The following is an 18,187-nucleotide window of genomic DNA, read 5'->3' on the forward strand; positions in this document are numbered from 1 at the left end:
TGGGATTTTATGTCAACAAGCAATTTTGTCTGTTTGATTTGGTGTTTGTTTTTTGGTTTTGTTTTTGAGACAAGGTCTCACTGTATACCCCAGGCTGGCCTTGAACTCCCTATGTGGATCCAGCTGGCTTTGAACTTACAGAGCTTCACCTTCCTCTGCTTCCCGAGTGCTAGGATTAAAGGCTGCACCACCGCAGCCTAGCTTTGGCTGAGCACTTTTAATGCTCCTAGAATGATACAAACTTACTTCGGTAGTTATTTCTGTGGAGGAGGAAAGAAAACAAGATTAGGAAGGGGGATGAACAAAGGAGGCTTGAGAAGCCTGGTGGGCTGGTTCAGGCCTGTGATCCCAGCAGGCACTGAGAAGGCAAAATGATCACAAGTTCAAGGCTACACAGCTAGATCCTGTCTTAAAAAAAAGAAAAGTATCTCATTTTAAAAAAGAAAACTAAACTCAATGATTACTTATACAATTAAAATTTAGCTTTGGGGCTGGGGAGGGTGGCTCAGTGGTAAGCCCTTGCTTCACAAGCATGAGAACCTCAGTTTGGACACCCAGCACCCATGTAAATACCAGGTGGGTACGGCAACCCACCAGTAATCCTAGTGCTTAGGAGATCTCCTAACTGACTAGCTAGACTAGCTGAATCAAAAGACCTCACTTACTTCAATCAATTTTAAAAGAGGAAAGTGATCAGGAAGACACTTGACATCAACCTCTGTCCTCTACACATACTGCACCCACATACATGTGTGAGCACATATGTGAAAACACATACACAGACACATCACACAGCTGTGATGTACTGAGTTCAGTCTCTAGATGCACATTAAAAACAGCCAGCTGCAGCTTTGATTCCAGAGGCAGGTATATCTTTATGTTTGGGGCCAGCCTGGTCTACAGATCGAGTTCTAAGACAGCTGGGGCTACACAGAGAAACCCTGTCTTTAAAAAACAAACAAAAAAAAAGCCAGATGCAGCTGCTGACATCAGTAGTCAAGGCGCTGGGGGCGGGGGCAGAGTCAGGAGGATCCCTGGCTAACCAGTTCAGTGAGATCCTGCCTCAGGAAATAAAAACAAGACGGAGAATGACTAAGGACAACACCTGATGGCATACACCTTTGTCAGAAAGATCCAAACCAGCCGGCGATACATGAGACCCTGTTAAATTAAGTTTAAAGTATTCCAACGCAATAGTGGACACATCATACTTAGAGCCCGTGTTCTCTCTTCCCTGCCTGAGGGGTATACAGCAGGTGCTGTTGTTCTGGAAGTATGCATGGAGCACAGAGAGCTGCCTGCCTTCGTGTACTTCACTGAGAAACAGCTCGCCAATTCAGCATCTCCCCGTCATCTTTGACATACCACAGGACACAGCCACAGGCAGAGTTAAGGAGCTCTTACAGATTCTGGATAAAGATGCTCATGACTGCAGATAAATGTCAGCAGATGGCACATGCTTATAATCACAGCTCTTGGGAGGCAGAGGTAGGAGGTCTGTCATGAGTTCATGGCTAGCCAGGACTAACTATACAGAGAATATAATATAAAGACAGGATTATAGGATTTTGTCCAGTGCGGAATGATAAACTTGGCCTTGTATCAATCTTCAATCATCAAAATATAGACAGGAGGCTGGGTAGTGGTAGTGCACGCCTTTAATCCCAGCACTTGGGAAGCAGAGCCAGACAGATCTCTGTGAGTTCGAGGCCAGCCTGGTCTACAGAGCGAGATCCAGGACAGGCATCAAAACTACACAGAGAAACCCTGTCTTGAAAAACAAACACACACACACACATACAGGAAAGTGGGCTGAGAATCTCTGGCCTGTGAGATGAGCCAGGGATTCTGTAGTGGTAGGCTCTCCTCCACAGTATGAGAGGTCAGCACTCTCTCAGGAGCTGCATCAGTTAGTCAGTCCCTGCTCTACCACAACCATGTGTGACCGGAAGGCGGTGATAAAAATGTTTGTAGACATGTTAGAAAAGCCATGCAATAGGACTTAGTGGAGTGTGCTAGTCAGGCCTTGGACAAGCATAACACCAAAAAGGTCAACCATACCTTTTCCTTTTTCTTTTAATTAATTATTTTTCTATTACCAGCTTGATACAGTATAAATTCTTATCTTAATAGTTTCATTGAGGCTTACCCAGTAATTGAGTAAAACCAAAACTTATTATAAGCCACAGTCATCCTAGGGTCCCTCCACCCCCAGCCCCGGCTATATATATAGTCTCCATGGTTCTGTGGGTTGCAGTCTGATTGTTCTTTGCTTTATATCTAGAATTCACTTATGAGTAAGTACATACCATGTTTATCCTTCTGGGTTTGGGTTACCTCACTCAGGATGATATTTTCTAGTTCTATTCATTTGCCTGCAAATTTCACGATGTCATTGTTTTTCTCTGCTGAGTAGTACTCCATTGTGTATACGTACCACATTTTCTTAATCCATTCTTCAGTTGATGGGCATCTAGGTTGTTTCCAGGTTCTGGCTATTACAAATAATGCTGCTATGAACATAGTTGAGCATGTATCTTTGTGGTATGATTGAGCATTCCTCGGGTATATGCTCAAGAGTGGTTTGGCTGGGTTTTGAGGTAGTTCAATTCTCAACTTTCTGAGAAACCGCCATACTGACTTCCACAGTGGTTGTACAAGTTTGCACTCCCACCAACAGTGGAGGAGTGTTCCCTTTGCTCCGCATCCTCTCCAACACTGACTGTCATTAGTGTTTTTGACCATAGCCGTTCTGACAGGTGTAAGGTGGTGTCTCAGAGTCGTTTTAATTTGTATTTCTCTGATGACTAAGGATGTTGAGCATTTCCTTAAATGTCTTTCAGCCATTTGTGATTCTTCTTTTGAGAATTCTCTGTTTAGCTCTTTAGCCCATTTTTTAATTGGATTGTTCAGTATTTTGATGTCTAGTTTCTTGAGTTCTTTGTATACCCTTTTTCTTTTTCTTAAGACAGGGTCTCTCTACATAGCCCTGGCTATCCTGGAATTCACAGTGTAGACCAGGCTAGCCTTGACCTCACAGAGATCCACCTCCTTCAGCCTTTCTGAGATTAAAGGCATGTATCAGCACAGCTGGCCCGTTGTTTCTTTGGTAAGTGGTTTTTGTTCTTTTGTTTTGAGGCAGAGCCTCATTGTATAGCTTGAGCTGTTCTTGAACTGAAATTACAAACCAGGCTGGCCTAGAACTCAAGATCTGCCTTCTCCGGTCTCTTAAATGCTGTGATTACAGGTATGTGGCCCTGTTCCTGGCCATGATGAACTCACACTGCCAGAGACCTTAACTGCTGTTCATTATATATTAATAGTTTTGTTACCTGGTAACACCATTAAAAATAATGCAAAACATTTCTAAGGCAATAATTTAATCTCAACAACAACAACAATTTTTTTAATCTTTCCTCCCCAATTCTAAATGGAACAAAATTTTTCTGAAATATCAATTCATCTGGAATTTTCTAGAACTTCCCATCAGAAATGGTATAGCAAGGAATATTAGCTGTGTTTTCAAAGTACAATAAACAAGGGATGGAATATGGGTATGAAATTATAGGAAGACCCTCCTCTTGGGCTGTTTACTAATCATTCCTTCCTCCCTCCCTCCCTCCCTCCCTCCCTCCCTCCCTCCCTCTCTCCCCCCCTTCCTTCCTTTTCTGTCTGCCCTGTGCATGTGAGGCAGGTCCTCTGCCTCTGAGCTATACTACCAGCCCTTGCTACATTTAATTCTAAATTCCTAGTCTGGACTTTCAGCTCAGTACACATTCAAGCATGTGTTTCTATTCATTCACACACACACACACACACACACACACACACACACACACACACACACACCATGGTCAGGCTGAAGCCTTTCCTTTAAGTCCCCATTTCAAGCCTTTGTTCAAATTGAAGGTGTGCTGGTGGGGTTGTGGGCCCTCCCTCTGCCCTGCTCCAGGCTGGCCCCTCTCCTTACCCCATTCTCTGGTGTGGCCAGGACTGAGTAGAGCTTACAGAGGGAGATGATGCCGCTGTACTCGGGGACGGGCACCAGCTCATGGCAGTTATCCTTCTTGAAGTTCAGGATCTTGTTGATGAGCTTTTCAAACATGCGTTGAAGGGGCTCTACTTCTGTCTGGACGTGAGCAAGAAGAGACACTTTGTCCACTGTCGTTTACCACAGGCCACCCTAGTCACACTTCTCCTCAGTTCCCTTTTACCTTTGGCCTCCTTTCCAGCCATGACTGAACGTAGGGCTTCCAGCCCAGGTCAACATAGTCAGTGTAGACCATCCCACAGCGAGACACCGTGGCTGGAGAGGCCACAGCCAGGTTCTCCACTTCAAACAAGAGAGACACCTAAGGATACAGACTTTTGTCAGAATCTTATCAACTGCACCATATCCATAGTATAAAAATACCTAGGGCATATGCCTTTTGTTGTTGTTGTTGTTTGTTTGTTTTGTTTGTTTTCCGAGACAGGGTTTCTCTGTGTAGCTTTGCGCCTTTCCTGGAACTCACTTTGTAGACCAGGCTGGCCTCGAACTCACAGAGATCCACCTGGCTCTGCTCTCCCCCACCCCAGTGCTGGGATTAAAGGCGTGCGCCACCGCCTCTGCCTCCGCCGCCGCCGCCACCACCACCACCACCCAGGGAAGTTATGCCTTAAGGTGTGCTTGGATCAAGGAAAATGGGGCAAGAGGAAAAATGGCTGCTTTCTATGATAGCTTGAATAAGAATGGTCCCCATAGGTTCACTATCTGAATGCTGAGTCACCAGAGAGTGGCACTATTTGAGAAGGATCAGGAAGTGTGGTCTCACTGAAGGAAATGTGTCACTGGGAATGGGCTTTGAGGTTTCAAAAGCCCACACCAGACCCAGTCTTGCGGCTCCGCAGATCGACTAAACCTCTGAAACTGTAAGTAAGCCCCAAATGAAGTGCTTTTTCTTATAAGAGTTCCTGGTTCCTGGCGTCTCTTCACAGCGATAGAACAGTGATTCAGACACTTTCTAAAAGAAATTAGAGCTTATTCAAAATTCTCCTTAGGAAAAACCACTCTCTAGCTTGCATGGAAGGAAAAACGGGGGCATATGCCTGTAATATGGCATTTGGGAGGCAGAGGGTAGGAGGATCAGGAGTCAAGGTTATCCTTAGCTCCCTAGCAAATTCAAGGCCAGCCCGGGCTACATGAGATGCTATCTAAAATGCAAGAGAGAAGGAAGAGGAAAGAGAGAGGGCATGAGGGAGAGAGGGAGAGAGAGGAGAAATGAAAGGAAAAGGTGGGTATGACATCCCATGAGGCCATAACCTTGGTGTGGTATGAAGGGCACACCTCACAGACCAGTGGAAATGAAGCCGAGGACAGCCTGAGTCTATACCGTGATTTCTAGACACAAAGTTCTTTCCTGTACAATTGTTCCATGGTAGCAATGGTCCCCCTGTCTCCTGTGCTGGAAATGGAACCCAGAAGTAAAGGCCAGATGAGCTCTCCCACTGAGCCCACATTAGCCTAGAAAAGCATTTGCTTCAGTTGTAGATTCACCTGAATCCACATCTTCCTCCAAGCTCTCTCCAGTACGCTCAGTACCCAACCTCCTCTTCGGCTCCCCTCCCCTCCCCCCTGCCCTCTACAGCACCCTGGGATGCCGCTGCCCTGTGTCATCAGCACCTGCTCGGGCATTGAGATGCGCTCCCCGTTGATGAGGGTCAGTACTTTGTTATCGTCCATGACAGAGTTCATGCTCTCTATCCACAGCGTGTCCACGGGGCCGTCGAAAAGGATCCATTTCTCATCTGGCTTCTCGTCTTGATGGCAGCCGGGTGATAAGGAAAGATTGCCTTGTGTCCCTCACCACACACTTCCTTGTCTTAAGGCATTTCCCAGGCACCCTTCACCCCCCATTGGTGATTCTTGTTCCCAGGTTCCCCACTCTTTCGGGAGCTGCTGACATCTCTGCTCACCCACCCGGCCCACAGGATACCTGCACATGCGGCCCGCATGACACTAGATAGGATGCCATCTGTCCATTCATTGGTGCTGAGGTCATATTCTCCATACAGCTCCCCTAAGGACAGCGCCTTTGGGTTCAAAGGGAACTCCTAAAAATGACACCACAAGAGACTTTGGAGGTTCTGGCAGCCCAAACTCCCACCACCTCTGCTGCTGACCCTCTCTCTCTTAGGCTCCTGCACCAGCCCCTCCTTGCTCATCTTCCCTCAGGCCTCCATGGATCCTGGTCTGGCCCCTCCCAGCACCTGCTGGCCATGCTGGTGCCCCACCGCATACTCTAACGATGTTGAAGTTGGGTTCTCCAGCACGGCACAGGGAAGTTAGGGAGGCCTGTAGAATCTTCCAGGAGGTGGTCTTGCTGCTGCCAGTGCCGCCCACAATCATGGTGGAGTGTCGAGAGTTCTTGGTTTCATACAGCTGGAGAACCTTGGTGAGGGTAAATGGTGTGATCTGCAGACCCATCTCTCGGATCTCCTGCTCAATGGTGTCCTGTATCTGAAAGAAGAGGAAGAAAATGTATGAGTCATCCAAGGGACTTTCAAACTCCCTTCAGTGCCTGGGAAGACACATCCGAACCGGAACCAATAACACTAAGGTCCTTTGCATTCAAACTCATTAATTCACTGAGAACTGGCTAGTGCAGAGGTAAGACACCAGGACTAAAGCTATAGTTCAGTGGTAGGCTGCTTGTCTAGAATATGCAAGGCCCTGGGTTTGATCCTCAGTATCAAGGAAGGAAGGAAGGAAGGAAGGAAGGAAGGAAGGAAGGAAGGAAGGAAGGAAAAGGCAGGCAGGCAAGCTGGGTACATTAGAGCTGGGGAGGAAGCTCAGTAAGTAACAGAATTTATTGTCCAAGCATGGGGCCCTAAGTTTAGACTTATAGCATCCACATAAAAATCTGGGCATGGCTACACATGGACCTGAAACCCCAGTGCTATGGTTGGATGGAGACAAGAGGATCATGGGAGTTTGCTGGTGACCGGCCATGCTCAAGGGTCAGTGAGAGACCCTGTCCAAGGAATAAAGCAGAGTGACAGATCAGGCCAGCCTGTGTCCTTTTATGACTGTTGTGTGTGTATACCCATGCACATACACTACACACATGTGCGTGTACACACACACACACACACACACACACACACACACACACACACATCCATGCATGGGATAGCAAAAGACATCGGGCTCTAAAGTCAGCCAGCCTGGTTTCCTAGCTTTCAACTTTGTAATTTTGAGTAATTTTTTCTTCAGAAACTCATATGTACAATGTTCAGTCTAGCTCTATACATTTTTTTAAGCATTATTCAACAAATGTTTATTGAATCTCTATGGCATTGTGCTAAGTACTAGAGATACAATTGGGAACAAAACAATTTACCATGCTGGAAGACCCCACTGTTCTGGGCTGGAGAGATGGCTCAGCAGTTAAGAGCACTGGCTGCTCTTCCAGAGGTCCTGAGTTCAATTCCCAGCACCCACGTGGTGGCTCACAATCATCTATAATTCAGTTCTGGGGATTCTACATTTTCTTCTGGCCTTTGTGACAGGCATGTACTGGTACACAGATATACATGCAAACAAAACCCCCATGTGCATAAAGATAAATTAATTCCAAAAAGAATCACACAAAGTACTTTTAGACTATAGAAAGTTGTAAGACACATGAAGTTTATATATCTCCTTAACTAGATTATTCTAATGCTAATATCCATGTAACTGAGCTTACCAGAGAAGCAACATAAAATCTAAAATCTATGCCCAGGAATCTTTTTTTTTTTTTTTTAAAGATTTATTTACTTATGTTCACAGAAGAGGGTGTCAGATCTCATTGCAGATGGTTGTGAGGCACCATGTGGGTGCTGGGAATTGAACTCAGGACCCCTGGAAGAGCATTCAGTGCTCTTAACCTCCGAGCCATCTCTCCAGCCCCCAGGAATCTTTTTGATTGCTTTGTTTGTTTGTTTGTTTGTTTGTTTGTGAGCTGAGGACCGAACCCAGGGCCTTGTGCTTGCTAGGCAAGTGCTCTTCCACTGAGCTAAATCCCCAACCTTGTTTATTCGTTTTTTAAGACACAGTCTTAGTCTATAGCCCAAGCTAGAGTATGTAGCTCAGGCTGACTTCAAAGTCATGGGGAGCCTCAGGCCTCAGCCTCCTGAGTACTGAGATTACAGGCTTAAACCCACATTTATTTGTTATATTTTTCTGTACATTGGTCATTTTTATCATTATGCAATGTTCTCCTTTTCTTTTCTTTTCTTTTCTTTTTTTTTTTTTGTTTGTTTTTTTGTTTTGTTTTGTTTCTGTTTTTCAAGACAGGGTTTCTCTGTGTCACAGCTCTGGCTGTCCTGGAACTCACTCTGTAGATCAGGCTGGCCTCGAACTCACAGAGATCCACCTGCCTCTGCCTCCTGAGTGCTGGGATTAAAGACGTGCGCCATCACTGCCTGGCTTCTCCTTTACTTTTTAATATTGTTTCTTTCTAAAGGTTTGTTTGCTTTAGGGATGACAAGATCACCAATGTAGAAGCTAAAGGCATTTGCTACGCCAGCATGGGGACCTGAGTTTTTGATCCCCAAAACTCATCTAAGTGTGGAAGGAGAAAACCAACTCCACAAAGTTGTCCTCTGGCCTCCACATGTGTGCTGTGGCACACCCATCACATACATCATACACACACACACACACACACACACACACACACACACACATAAAGATAATAAAAATGTCTGATACCAACAGTTATCATTTAATCAGAAATACTGAAGCTGAGTAAGTCCCTTCAGAATGTTCGAGGCAGATACATGGTCTTTACATGGTTAGAGTTCCTATATGTTCTATGTGCGAAAGAAATGGCTGTTCACCAGCGGATGGTGGCGCACGCCTTTAATCCCAGCACTCGGGAGGCAGAGCCAGGCGGATCCCTGTGAGTTCAAGGCCAGCCTGGACTACAGAGCGAGATCCAGGACAGGCTCCAAAAACTACACAGAGAAACCGTGTCTGGAAAAACAAACAAACAAAAAAGAAATGACGGTTCTTTGATTCGTGAGTGAAATTTCTTTAGATACGAATCAATTCCAAGTTGTCCCTTGTGCTGTTGAAGTTTCCCGTAACAGTGATTTGCAGTGGGCCTGATCTACTGAGGAAGAGGCTGAGACTGCCATGCGATTGTCTATGTCTCCTTATGATTCAGCCAACTTAGCTTTAGTCCCTTTGAGTCTATCGTTAAGTACATCCGAGTTAGATCTGTTTTATCTTCTGGTGAATCAAATGTTTTATTAATTGTCAGGAAGTGACCCTCTATTTCCAGTAGAGCTTTTTGCCTCAAAAGCTAGGCTGTCTGTCATGGTTCCCTAGCTTTCTCCTGATGAGTAGTTAGCAGGTCTTTAAGTTTCAGGTGTGTCTCAGGTAAACACTACCAAGTATTAGCATAAGGATGTGGACTTGTCTTCTGGACTGTTTTGTCTTCCCTAAGGGCTCTGTTACTGTGGCTTTTGCTCCTGTTTCTTCAAGATGCTTATCACTAACCTAACTCTAAACTCTGCTAGTTAATTGTAAATGACTGTCACATCACTTATCAATTTCTTTCTTATAAGCAGTCCTCCTGAAGGCTTCAGAATTTTTTTTTAGTAGAGAGGTTCATTTTCTGTAGTGGTTGGATAGGCTTCGTTTGATCTGGATTGCCTGCTCCCTTTGCCCATCCTGTGACCATCATCTTGCGCGCCCTCTTCAGCATCATCCCGAGCGTTAGTTAAGCTTTTCCTTTGCATTAAGCATGTTTCCTGCCTCTGCCTCCTGGCTAACCTTTCATAGTGTGCGCCTGTGCCCTAGTGACCATCCATGCTCTCTTACAGCTTTTGGACACATTGGAGAGGCTTTGTGTTCGTTTGTTTCTGGATCACAGGAACTGAAAATGTAGCTGAGTGTGCCTTCTACATGATAGGTTGGCTGGTATAGAATTTGATGTCAGAAACCCTTTACCTCTGGAATTTTGAAGACCGGTCCATTAGTAACATACTTAATATTATTGAGACAGCACAGAACAGCCTGGCTTTTGCTCTTGCTGTTGTTTTTAGACTTTTGCCTTTTGCTCTTTGGAAACTTGTGATATGGTCTTTCTTGTTCAGTGTTTTCACATTTCACAATGGTGGCCATCGTGCATGTGTGTGTGTGTGTGTGTGTGTGTGTGTGTGTGTGTGTGTGTGTGTTCTCCTTCATCTGTGGGGTCTTGGCAGCCCAGGCTGACCTACCTGCATACACACAAATAACCATCCTCCCTCAGCCTCTAGAGTACCTGTGTCTGCAGGTGTGGCCGCCACTCCTCAGCAGAGAGGGCCAGTCATGGTTTGGGTTTCTGTGTTTGCTCTGCTTCCCTCCCCTGGACTATCTATTTCCTCCCAGTGGCTCATTCCTATTTATATGGGCTTCTTTTGTTAGAGAACTCAGGCCCTCCAGTAACCAAGGCCTAAGGAGATAGGGCTGCAAGCCAGACAAGGACACACCCAGCCCCCCACTGTTTTTGCTGTGTGTTGTGGGGGGGGCGGGAATCAGTCTGACTATAATCACTTTTTCTGAGTCACACATTAACTAAGCCCCAATCTCCTATCCAGAGAGTGACGCCTGCCACGTGCCATGGGACCACGGGTCACATATTGACTAAGCCTGCTTCCTTGTGATGTAAGACCCACCCTTTTTCTCATAGACTCGTAAAAAGTAGACACTTGCTTCTTCTCTCAGGGCTGATACTTTCCTTCAGAACCCTTACCATCCCATCTGTTGTTCTGCGTTTAAAACAGAATCTCTTGCCTGAGGAATTTGACTCAAATGTCCTTTCTCTCTTACCTCCCCACTCCCACTGCTAATGCCCAGCCTCTTTCGGGTGTTCAGTGAGCTTTGGTTTTCTGCTCGTGTGTAATAATCATAATCATTACAGCCAGGCTAGCCTCAGATTCCTTATATAGCCAAGGTGGGCCTTGAATTCCTGATTCTCCCCGCTCTCCTCCCACGCTCCGTTTATATGACTGCAAATGAACAAGAGAAGCTCTGATGTGAGTCTGGGGCTCCTAGGCTGTGAGCAGTCCTGCAGGTAACACATGGGGGCCATATTGCCACGGTTTTGTCATTCCTCTTGGGTCATTATTCCCCAGAGAGAACTGAGAATTCTTCCACTCTCCTGTCTGGGTGCTACTGTTGTTTATGCTGAGAGATGAAAGGAAGCAGAAGGTCTGAGCATCCAATTGCAAATGTTCCCTCACTCAGTGCGGGAACTCACTCCTACTCAGACGCTGTTCCCAGGCCTGACTCACGCCCTTTCATCTCCTAATCCTCCACCAGAAAGGGGGTGGGCAGTCCCCAGGGTCATCAAGACGCCAGATCATAGAGATACGACTGCTTTGCTTTTCTTTTTTTCTGAGACGGTCTTGTTACACAGCTCTGGCTGGCTTCAAACTTACAATGTAGACCAGGCTAAAGTCAAACTGCAGTGATCCTCCTGCCTCTGCCTTCAGACGCTGGGACTGTAGGTGTGGACCTCCACATCTGGATGCCACCTAACTATTCAAACAGTCTGCCTCAAGTCCTCCTTACTTCACTGCCCTGCTGACTAGATGCCACAGATGTCAAACTGCAATCTCTGCCCTGCTTGCTCCTCTTCCAGATCTCTCAGGGGTGGGCTAAGGGCCTCCTGTGAGCCACCTCCCTCCTCATCTTCTTTTGCCCTCTGGATGTGATACGCACACCTCAGAAGTCAGTCTTGGGTTGGAGAGATGGCTCAGAGGTTAAGAGCACTGCCTGCTCTTCCAGAGGTCCTGAGTTCAATTCCCAGCAACCACATGGTGGCTCACAACCATCTGTAATGAGATCTGGTGCCCTCTTCTGGCCTGCAGTTATACATGCTGTATACAAAATAAATAAATAAATCTTTAAAAAGAAGTCAGTCCCCAGCACTCGGGAGGCAGAGCCAGGCGGATCTCTGTGAGTTCGAGGCCAGCCTGGTCTACCAAGTGAGTTCCAGGAAAGGCACAAAGCTACACAGAGAAACCCTGTCTCAACAAAAACAAAAAAACAAACCAAAAAAAGAAGTCAGTCTCCAGAGCTGGGCGGTGGTGGCACGCATGTGTCTACATGAGTTTATGTACCCATATGTATGCAGAAGACTGTAAGAAGGCATGGGATCCTCTGGAACTTGAGTTCCAGGCAGTTGTGAACTGCAGTGTGGGTGCTGGGAATTGAAGCTGGGTCCTCTGCAAGGACAGCCAGTGCCGTCTCGCCAGCCCTTAAATTGCACATTTTTTTAAACACTGTGTAGATCTGGTCTGGCGCCCACTGTCTGCCTGCCATCACCTCCAGAGAGTGTAGAGATCGCAACACGCACAAGCATGCCTGGACGTTTCCACAGATTCTACTCACTCCTTTTCCAATACACTCTGCACACAGTCTCTTGTTCCTGGCTCACAGCTCCTCTCTTAGTTCCTTGAGAAAACATTAAAGACAGCTATCTGCAAAGTTTCCTCTTGGAGTTCCATTAGCTGCAGATTATATGAATGGTGTGCACTGCCCTCTGGGCTCTGTTGACCATTTGCTTCTGGACTGGAGCTGAGGCTCACTCCTCCAGAAACCATTCCCCTTGGCTTCTGCCAGTCACCCGGGGGGCATTGACAACCTACAAACCGCCCAGGAGGTTAAGCTTGAGATTTTAAATTTCACAGTAAAATAACCGATAACTGTAAACAGTATGAGGCTGAGCTGGAGAAATCTCCCATCACCAGGGCTCAGACAGTTTCCTGTTGACTGAGGGTGTGTCCTTGTGGACTGAGGCTTCCATAGCTTGGGACTTTCCGGTCCACCTCCAGACTTGGGCTGCTGCCCATTCTGTCCCTGGCACCTTAGAGTGACAAGATTTTCATGGGGGGAAAAAACAGTATTGGAACCTGTTTGCCTCTCAAAGTCTCTTCACTCACTGTCCCTGTACCAAGGCTCCTGGAATTCTTGCCCTTGTTGTTGTTTGTTTGTATGTGTGTTTTTGATGTTTTAATCCAGCATTTTAGAAGTTTCAGCTGAAAAGAGCTCAGAGCACTGGACTAACAGAACACAGAAAGGAACGTTCTTGTAGTTTCTACACGGCCTCCACACCTCTACTCTCCCACACCACACGGCTCCCAGGGACTCTCCTCAAAGTTCCCACCGTGAGGACGGGAGAGGGCCAATGGATATTATAGCCAATAGAGCTGAGGTTTCAGTGAATTCAAGGATCTGTTGAGCAGAAGTAACTGGAGTCGGATGTGGTGACCCACAGGGAGACAGAGGCAGGCCAGTCTCTGAGAATATAGGTCAGCCTGGTCTAGATACGGAGTATCAGGTCAGTCAGGGTTACATAGTAACACTCTGTCTCTAAATCACTACATTAATGTGAGCAGGCCAGCCTGTAGGGTGTAGGTCAGAGAGGAAGCTCTCTGTGTGGGTCCAAGGAGGAGCCACCTGTCATTCAGTTGCACTAGTGGATGACATCACACTTCCTACTCCCAGATGCACAGTCACACATGAGGTCAAGGAGCTTATTAAAGAATAAATACTGGGCCAGGGAGAAGGCTCAGTGGGTGCCACACCTGATGATCTGAGTCCTGTCCCAAGACCCACCAGATGGAAGAAGGGAACTGACTCCTGTTAGCTGTCCTTCCCCCCCCACCCCCCACATAGTTGTCCTCCACCCCCACCCCTTCACCTCCCCCCACACACCAGCAAATACCTTGCCATAGTCTATGACTGGCAGCTCGATGTTAGGGAAAAGGTCCTGCACAATGGCATTGAACAATGGAACATCCACTGATGTGAGCTTGGCGATGTTCATGTCCCTCATGGAGAGCAGCAGAACCTGTATGGGGAAAGGGGAGATCAAAGAACAATGGCTATGCCAAAGCTGGGCCTCAGCAACACAGTGGGGACCACCACACAGGGGGCAAAGCAAGAGGCGGCGGGTCAGCTCAGGTGGGCGGGTGTGGGTGGAATATCTCTGTCTGGAGAAGGAAGAGAAAGAGTCTGAAAAACTGTCACCAAGACACCATCAGACCAGTGCCAATGGAGACAGAGGTGCCAGGGCCATGTGTCTGGCCTACCTCTTCGTCAGACAGATCCGGCTGCAGGCGGCGCTTCTTGCCGGCGTAGCGTAGGAGGGAGGTGAGAGCACGCAGGCCAAAGTCATAATGGTCCTGTCTGGAGAGCTGCTGCACAGCCAGTGAGTACAGTGTGTACACCTTCTTGGCCAGGATCTGGGAACCGTGCAGAGAAGACAACGGCTCAGCTCCCACAAGTCCCCTTTTTATTTGGGAACAGTTACAGACGTAAGAATCTATCTAGGTCAGGGTCTTGAAGCATCTAGAAGGTGCTCTGGACCATGCTAGGAGATCTGTGGATTGTACTATTATCCGTTAGTGGTATTGTGGAAGGGAGACCCCGCCCCCTCTGTACTCCTCTGTCTTCACAACCTACTAGTAAACAGTGCTCTAAGTTCCTGTTAGGATAAACGGACTGTGAGTCCTTCTGGGGCTCCTCTGTCCAGGGAATAATTATGCAAAGGAAATAAAATAATTGGAAGGAATAGATTATCAGAATACCTTGCAGTTGCCAAAGCCCTCCCCAAAGAGAATGATTTCCGCAATAAGCGTAGAATCGGGCACCACCATGGCGATTGGGCGGAACATGGACTTGAGGTTTTCTGGAAGCTCCGTGCGGCCAGCATAGCCTGGGGACAAAGTCCTTTGTTTTGAACCACATTTTCCTGTCCTCACTTGATCTCCCAAACATCCCACTCTACCCAACCTTTACTCTATCCCTAACATTCTCCCTGGCTCCAGCTCCAAGCCAGAATCCTGCCTCATCTCTGCCTTGGCTCCCCTCCACTCATCTTCTTTCCTCCTAAGTGCTCCTTACTGTCCACGTGGCCCTGTTTCCAACTGAAACCACAGAGCTGCTGAGTTCTATATGGAGCCCACACCAGCCCTACAGCGCTCACAGCTGCGGCTCCGATCTGACACTTTCCTGAGCAGACTCTCTCTCATACCCTTCCCCCAGAGCTGTTCCCTCGATGAGGCCAGGGAACGCTATACATTTTCCAAACGGGATGGAAGGCAGAGCATGGAGCTAGCCCATTGGGAAGACCAGGGCTCCATCGAGACACATAGTGGTTCTGGAGCCCTTCAGGGGGAACAGGAAGAGAAAATACTTCCTCTTCTCCTGGTAGTTCCCAATTCTCTTCTGTTGCAGGAATTTGGGTCTGAAATGTCCCCTAAGGGCTTTGTTCCTGACACACCAGATTCAGAGGTGGAGCCTTCTGGAAGTGATCAGACCTCATCAATGGGCTGTTCTCACAGATTTATGTCTGTTAATGGAAACTTTAGAAGGTGTGGTCTACATGAAAGAAGTAACTCATTGGAGTATACCTATGAATCAATGAGTCTTTCTCTCCTCTCTCTCTCTCCCTGCCTCCCCCTCCCTCCCTTTTTCCCGGTCACCATGAAATGAGCAGTCCTGTTTCACCACACACCTCCTTCATGACATCCTGCCTCACCTTACCAAAGGCTCAGAAATGAAGGTCCATGGGCCGAGATCGTGAAACCAAAACCAACCTTTCGGCCTTAAGCTAAACGGTCCTCGGGGATTTTGTCACAGCCATGGAAAGCTGACTAGGTCTCTTTAGTCACGTAGTTCTTAGCTAACTAAGCACTTTGACACAGAGCGAGAGGGAGAGGAAAGGACACAATACTTATCCCAGACACCCAGTTTTCACCCCCCTGCACCCCCATGTCATCAGTTCCTGCCACTTACCAGGATTCATGGTGATGAAGATCCCACAAGACCACACCAGATTTATTTCAAAGCCCTCAAAATGGAAACGGGTGAGGTTGGCAGTCAAGGCAGAGAGGATGGACAGGATCTGCTGGGCCACCACGGACAACACCTCAATATTGATGCGGTTAAATTCATCAAAGCAGCCCCAGGCTCCAGTCTGTGGAGGGAGGGAGAGGCAGGGTCACAGAAGCAGGAGAGGTGTCCTGAGATGCTCGACCACAGATTAACACAAAGAGAGGTGTCCTGAGCTGCTAGACCACAGATTAACGCACTCTTCCTGAAAATGCGTTGGTAAGAAAGGTGGCCTCCGAAATAGGAGGTACAGGGGGACCAGAGTAACAGTGTCATAGCTTCTGGCCAGAGCTCTACATCAGACAGCAGCCAAAGGTGTGGTTGGAACCTGTGTGTACTGAGTAGCTATTGTGTGCCGGGCAGTTTCTGTACATACTCTAATCCTTGCATGACCTTAGTTTGCAAACATGCAATGTGGAAAACTCAGGGAGCTGAAGGAGTCTCGCTTCTTTACTGTGATTATAAGAATTACCTCAGGCAAGCTGCAAAGGTATAAACCAGATTTGGGTTTCAGTTGATTTTCAGGTACTAAAAGATATGCAAAGGACCTTTAGGATGGGGAGGCAGGGTACTGACCTGGGCTAGTCCTGAGTACATTCTGCCCATCGACTTATAGTCCAGGCCCTCGGAGCAGTTGACCACAATGACGTATATACCCAGCGCTTTGCCCAAGTCCTTGACCGTTTCTGTCTTCCCAGTGCCTGCTGGGCCTTTGGGCGAGCCCCCTCGATGAAGGTGCAGGGCCGTGGTCAACGTCATGTAACATCTGAGAATTTGGGACGTGGCTCGGGTCAGACTCCTGGAAGACTGTTGTTGTCTCTGCGGCCCCTCCCCCAACACCGGTTCATCCCCACAGCAGACCTGTCTGTCAGGGGGGTGATGACCAGCCGGCCAGAGTTCCCCAAGTACTCATAACCATATTGGAATTGTGTGTTCGTCTGGCGGATTACACAGTCATCGACATCCTGGGAAAACAGGACAGGATGAGAGAGGGAAGCATTGGGGGGAAGAGTAGAGATAGAAATGGCTACCTGTAGGGCTCAGAGAGCTCAGGTGGGCTGCAGGTAGATTAGGGGTTCTGTTTTAGAGTTAAAAGGAGGGATTGGCCGGGCGGTGGTGGCGCACACCTTTAATCCCAGCACTCGGGAGGCAGAGGCAGGAGGATCTCTGTGAGTTCGAGGCCAGCCTGGGCTACCAAGTGAGTTCCAGGACAGGCTCCAAAACAACACAGAGAAACCCTGTCTCGGGGAAAAAAAAAAAAAAAAAAAAAAAGGAGGGTTGGCTTAGGGCCAAGACAGAAAATGGGTTCCATCCTGCATGTCCCCCACCCCAATCCACGGAAACAGCTGTCTGGCTCTGAGTCACTGCCAAGTGGCACCGTTAGGGAAGAATGCCTGGAGTAACTATTTGCCACTCCTGAATTGGGAGTGAGAGAGAAAACTTGTAAGGAAGAGGCTGTGAGAGGATAAAGGGCTGGGTTAGCACACAGCACACGACCATGGATGAAAAGCACTATGGGTCAGTTGGGGATGAGCGAGCAGCAAGGTGCCCCTCCGGCACCTTCTCCCAGTAGAAGCGAAGCTGGCTCAGCCAGTCAAAAGCATTGACGTCCATGAGGCCACTCTTATACAGTCTCTCCAGCACATCACGAGCGTGGATTTCTATCGTCACCAGAGCCACGATTTTAAGCCTCATGATCTTGGTCAAGTTCCCCCTGATGGCTTCCGAATACTTATTGAGTATTGACACCTGTGGAATGGGCAATCGGCAAGAACGGAGGGAGCGACGTAGCCAAAGCCGAGTGACGCCACATCCTGACCTGACGTCACCTCCAGCTCCTGCCAATCCCCCACAATTCCTACATCCAGCATGCTCCCAGGAGAGCCTGACTCTGCTGCACACTGTACGATCCCCAGCATTTCTGTCACAGAGCACCCTCGTTCTGGCTTGTTCCGACCACTCATGTCCAGCTCTGGTTCTAGTCACTACCTACCCACCAATTCCAACTCCAGGTCTGTCCCATACTTGAAGAGCTCCCCACCTGCTTCTTCTTCATGACCTTGAGAATTTTCTTGTCTGAACGCTCCTTAGCTGTCATCAGGCACTTGGTGACATCAGCTGTCCACTGGATCTGACTAGCCGCGATCACCATCTGCAGTGGGTATAGAAGCTGATTCCCAGGCCCTGCCTTTAGCCTCCTACACAGTCCCTTCTTGAGTTCCATCTTTTTCCAGACCCCAGTTACAATGCCCAGTCTGCCCTGAAGGATGG

The 18,187-nt window shown here is 47.8% G+C and overlaps 1 protein-coding gene across 1 annotated transcript in view; it reads right to left on the reverse strand.

The window, feature by feature from the left end:
* Dnah2 (dynein axonemal heavy chain 2) overlaps positions 1 to 18,187 on the reverse strand; it is a 100,312-nt gene that overhangs the window by 38,392 nt on the left and 43,733 nt on the right. Inside the window, exons 25-37 of the mRNA XM_036195242.1 lie at positions 17,958 to 18,068; positions 17,477 to 17,665; positions 16,778 to 16,881; positions 16,493 to 16,682; positions 15,821 to 16,001; positions 14,611 to 14,738; positions 14,113 to 14,265; positions 13,746 to 13,871; positions 6,281 to 6,499; positions 5,976 to 6,093; positions 5,663 to 5,799; positions 4,215 to 4,352; positions 3,971 to 4,129 (exon numbers count right to left, since the gene is read on the reverse strand). Coding sequence (XP_036051135.1) covers positions 3,971 to 4,129; positions 4,215 to 4,352; positions 5,663 to 5,799; positions 5,976 to 6,093; positions 6,281 to 6,499; positions 13,746 to 13,871; positions 14,113 to 14,265; positions 14,611 to 14,738; positions 15,821 to 16,001; positions 16,493 to 16,682; positions 16,778 to 16,881; positions 17,477 to 17,665; positions 17,958 to 18,068 — 1,953 coding nt within the window. The remainder of the gene's footprint in view (positions 1 to 3,970; positions 4,130 to 4,214; positions 4,353 to 5,662; positions 5,800 to 5,975; positions 6,094 to 6,280; positions 6,500 to 13,745; positions 13,872 to 14,112; positions 14,266 to 14,610; positions 14,739 to 15,820; positions 16,002 to 16,492; positions 16,683 to 16,777; positions 16,882 to 17,476; positions 17,666 to 17,957; positions 18,069 to 18,187) is intronic.

This window comes from Onychomys torridus, chromosome 8 (genome assembly GCF_903995425.1).
Source record: "Onychomys torridus chromosome 8, mOncTor1.1, whole genome shotgun sequence".
Classification (NCBI taxonomy): domain Eukaryota; kingdom Metazoa; phylum Chordata; class Mammalia; order Rodentia; family Cricetidae; genus Onychomys; species Onychomys torridus.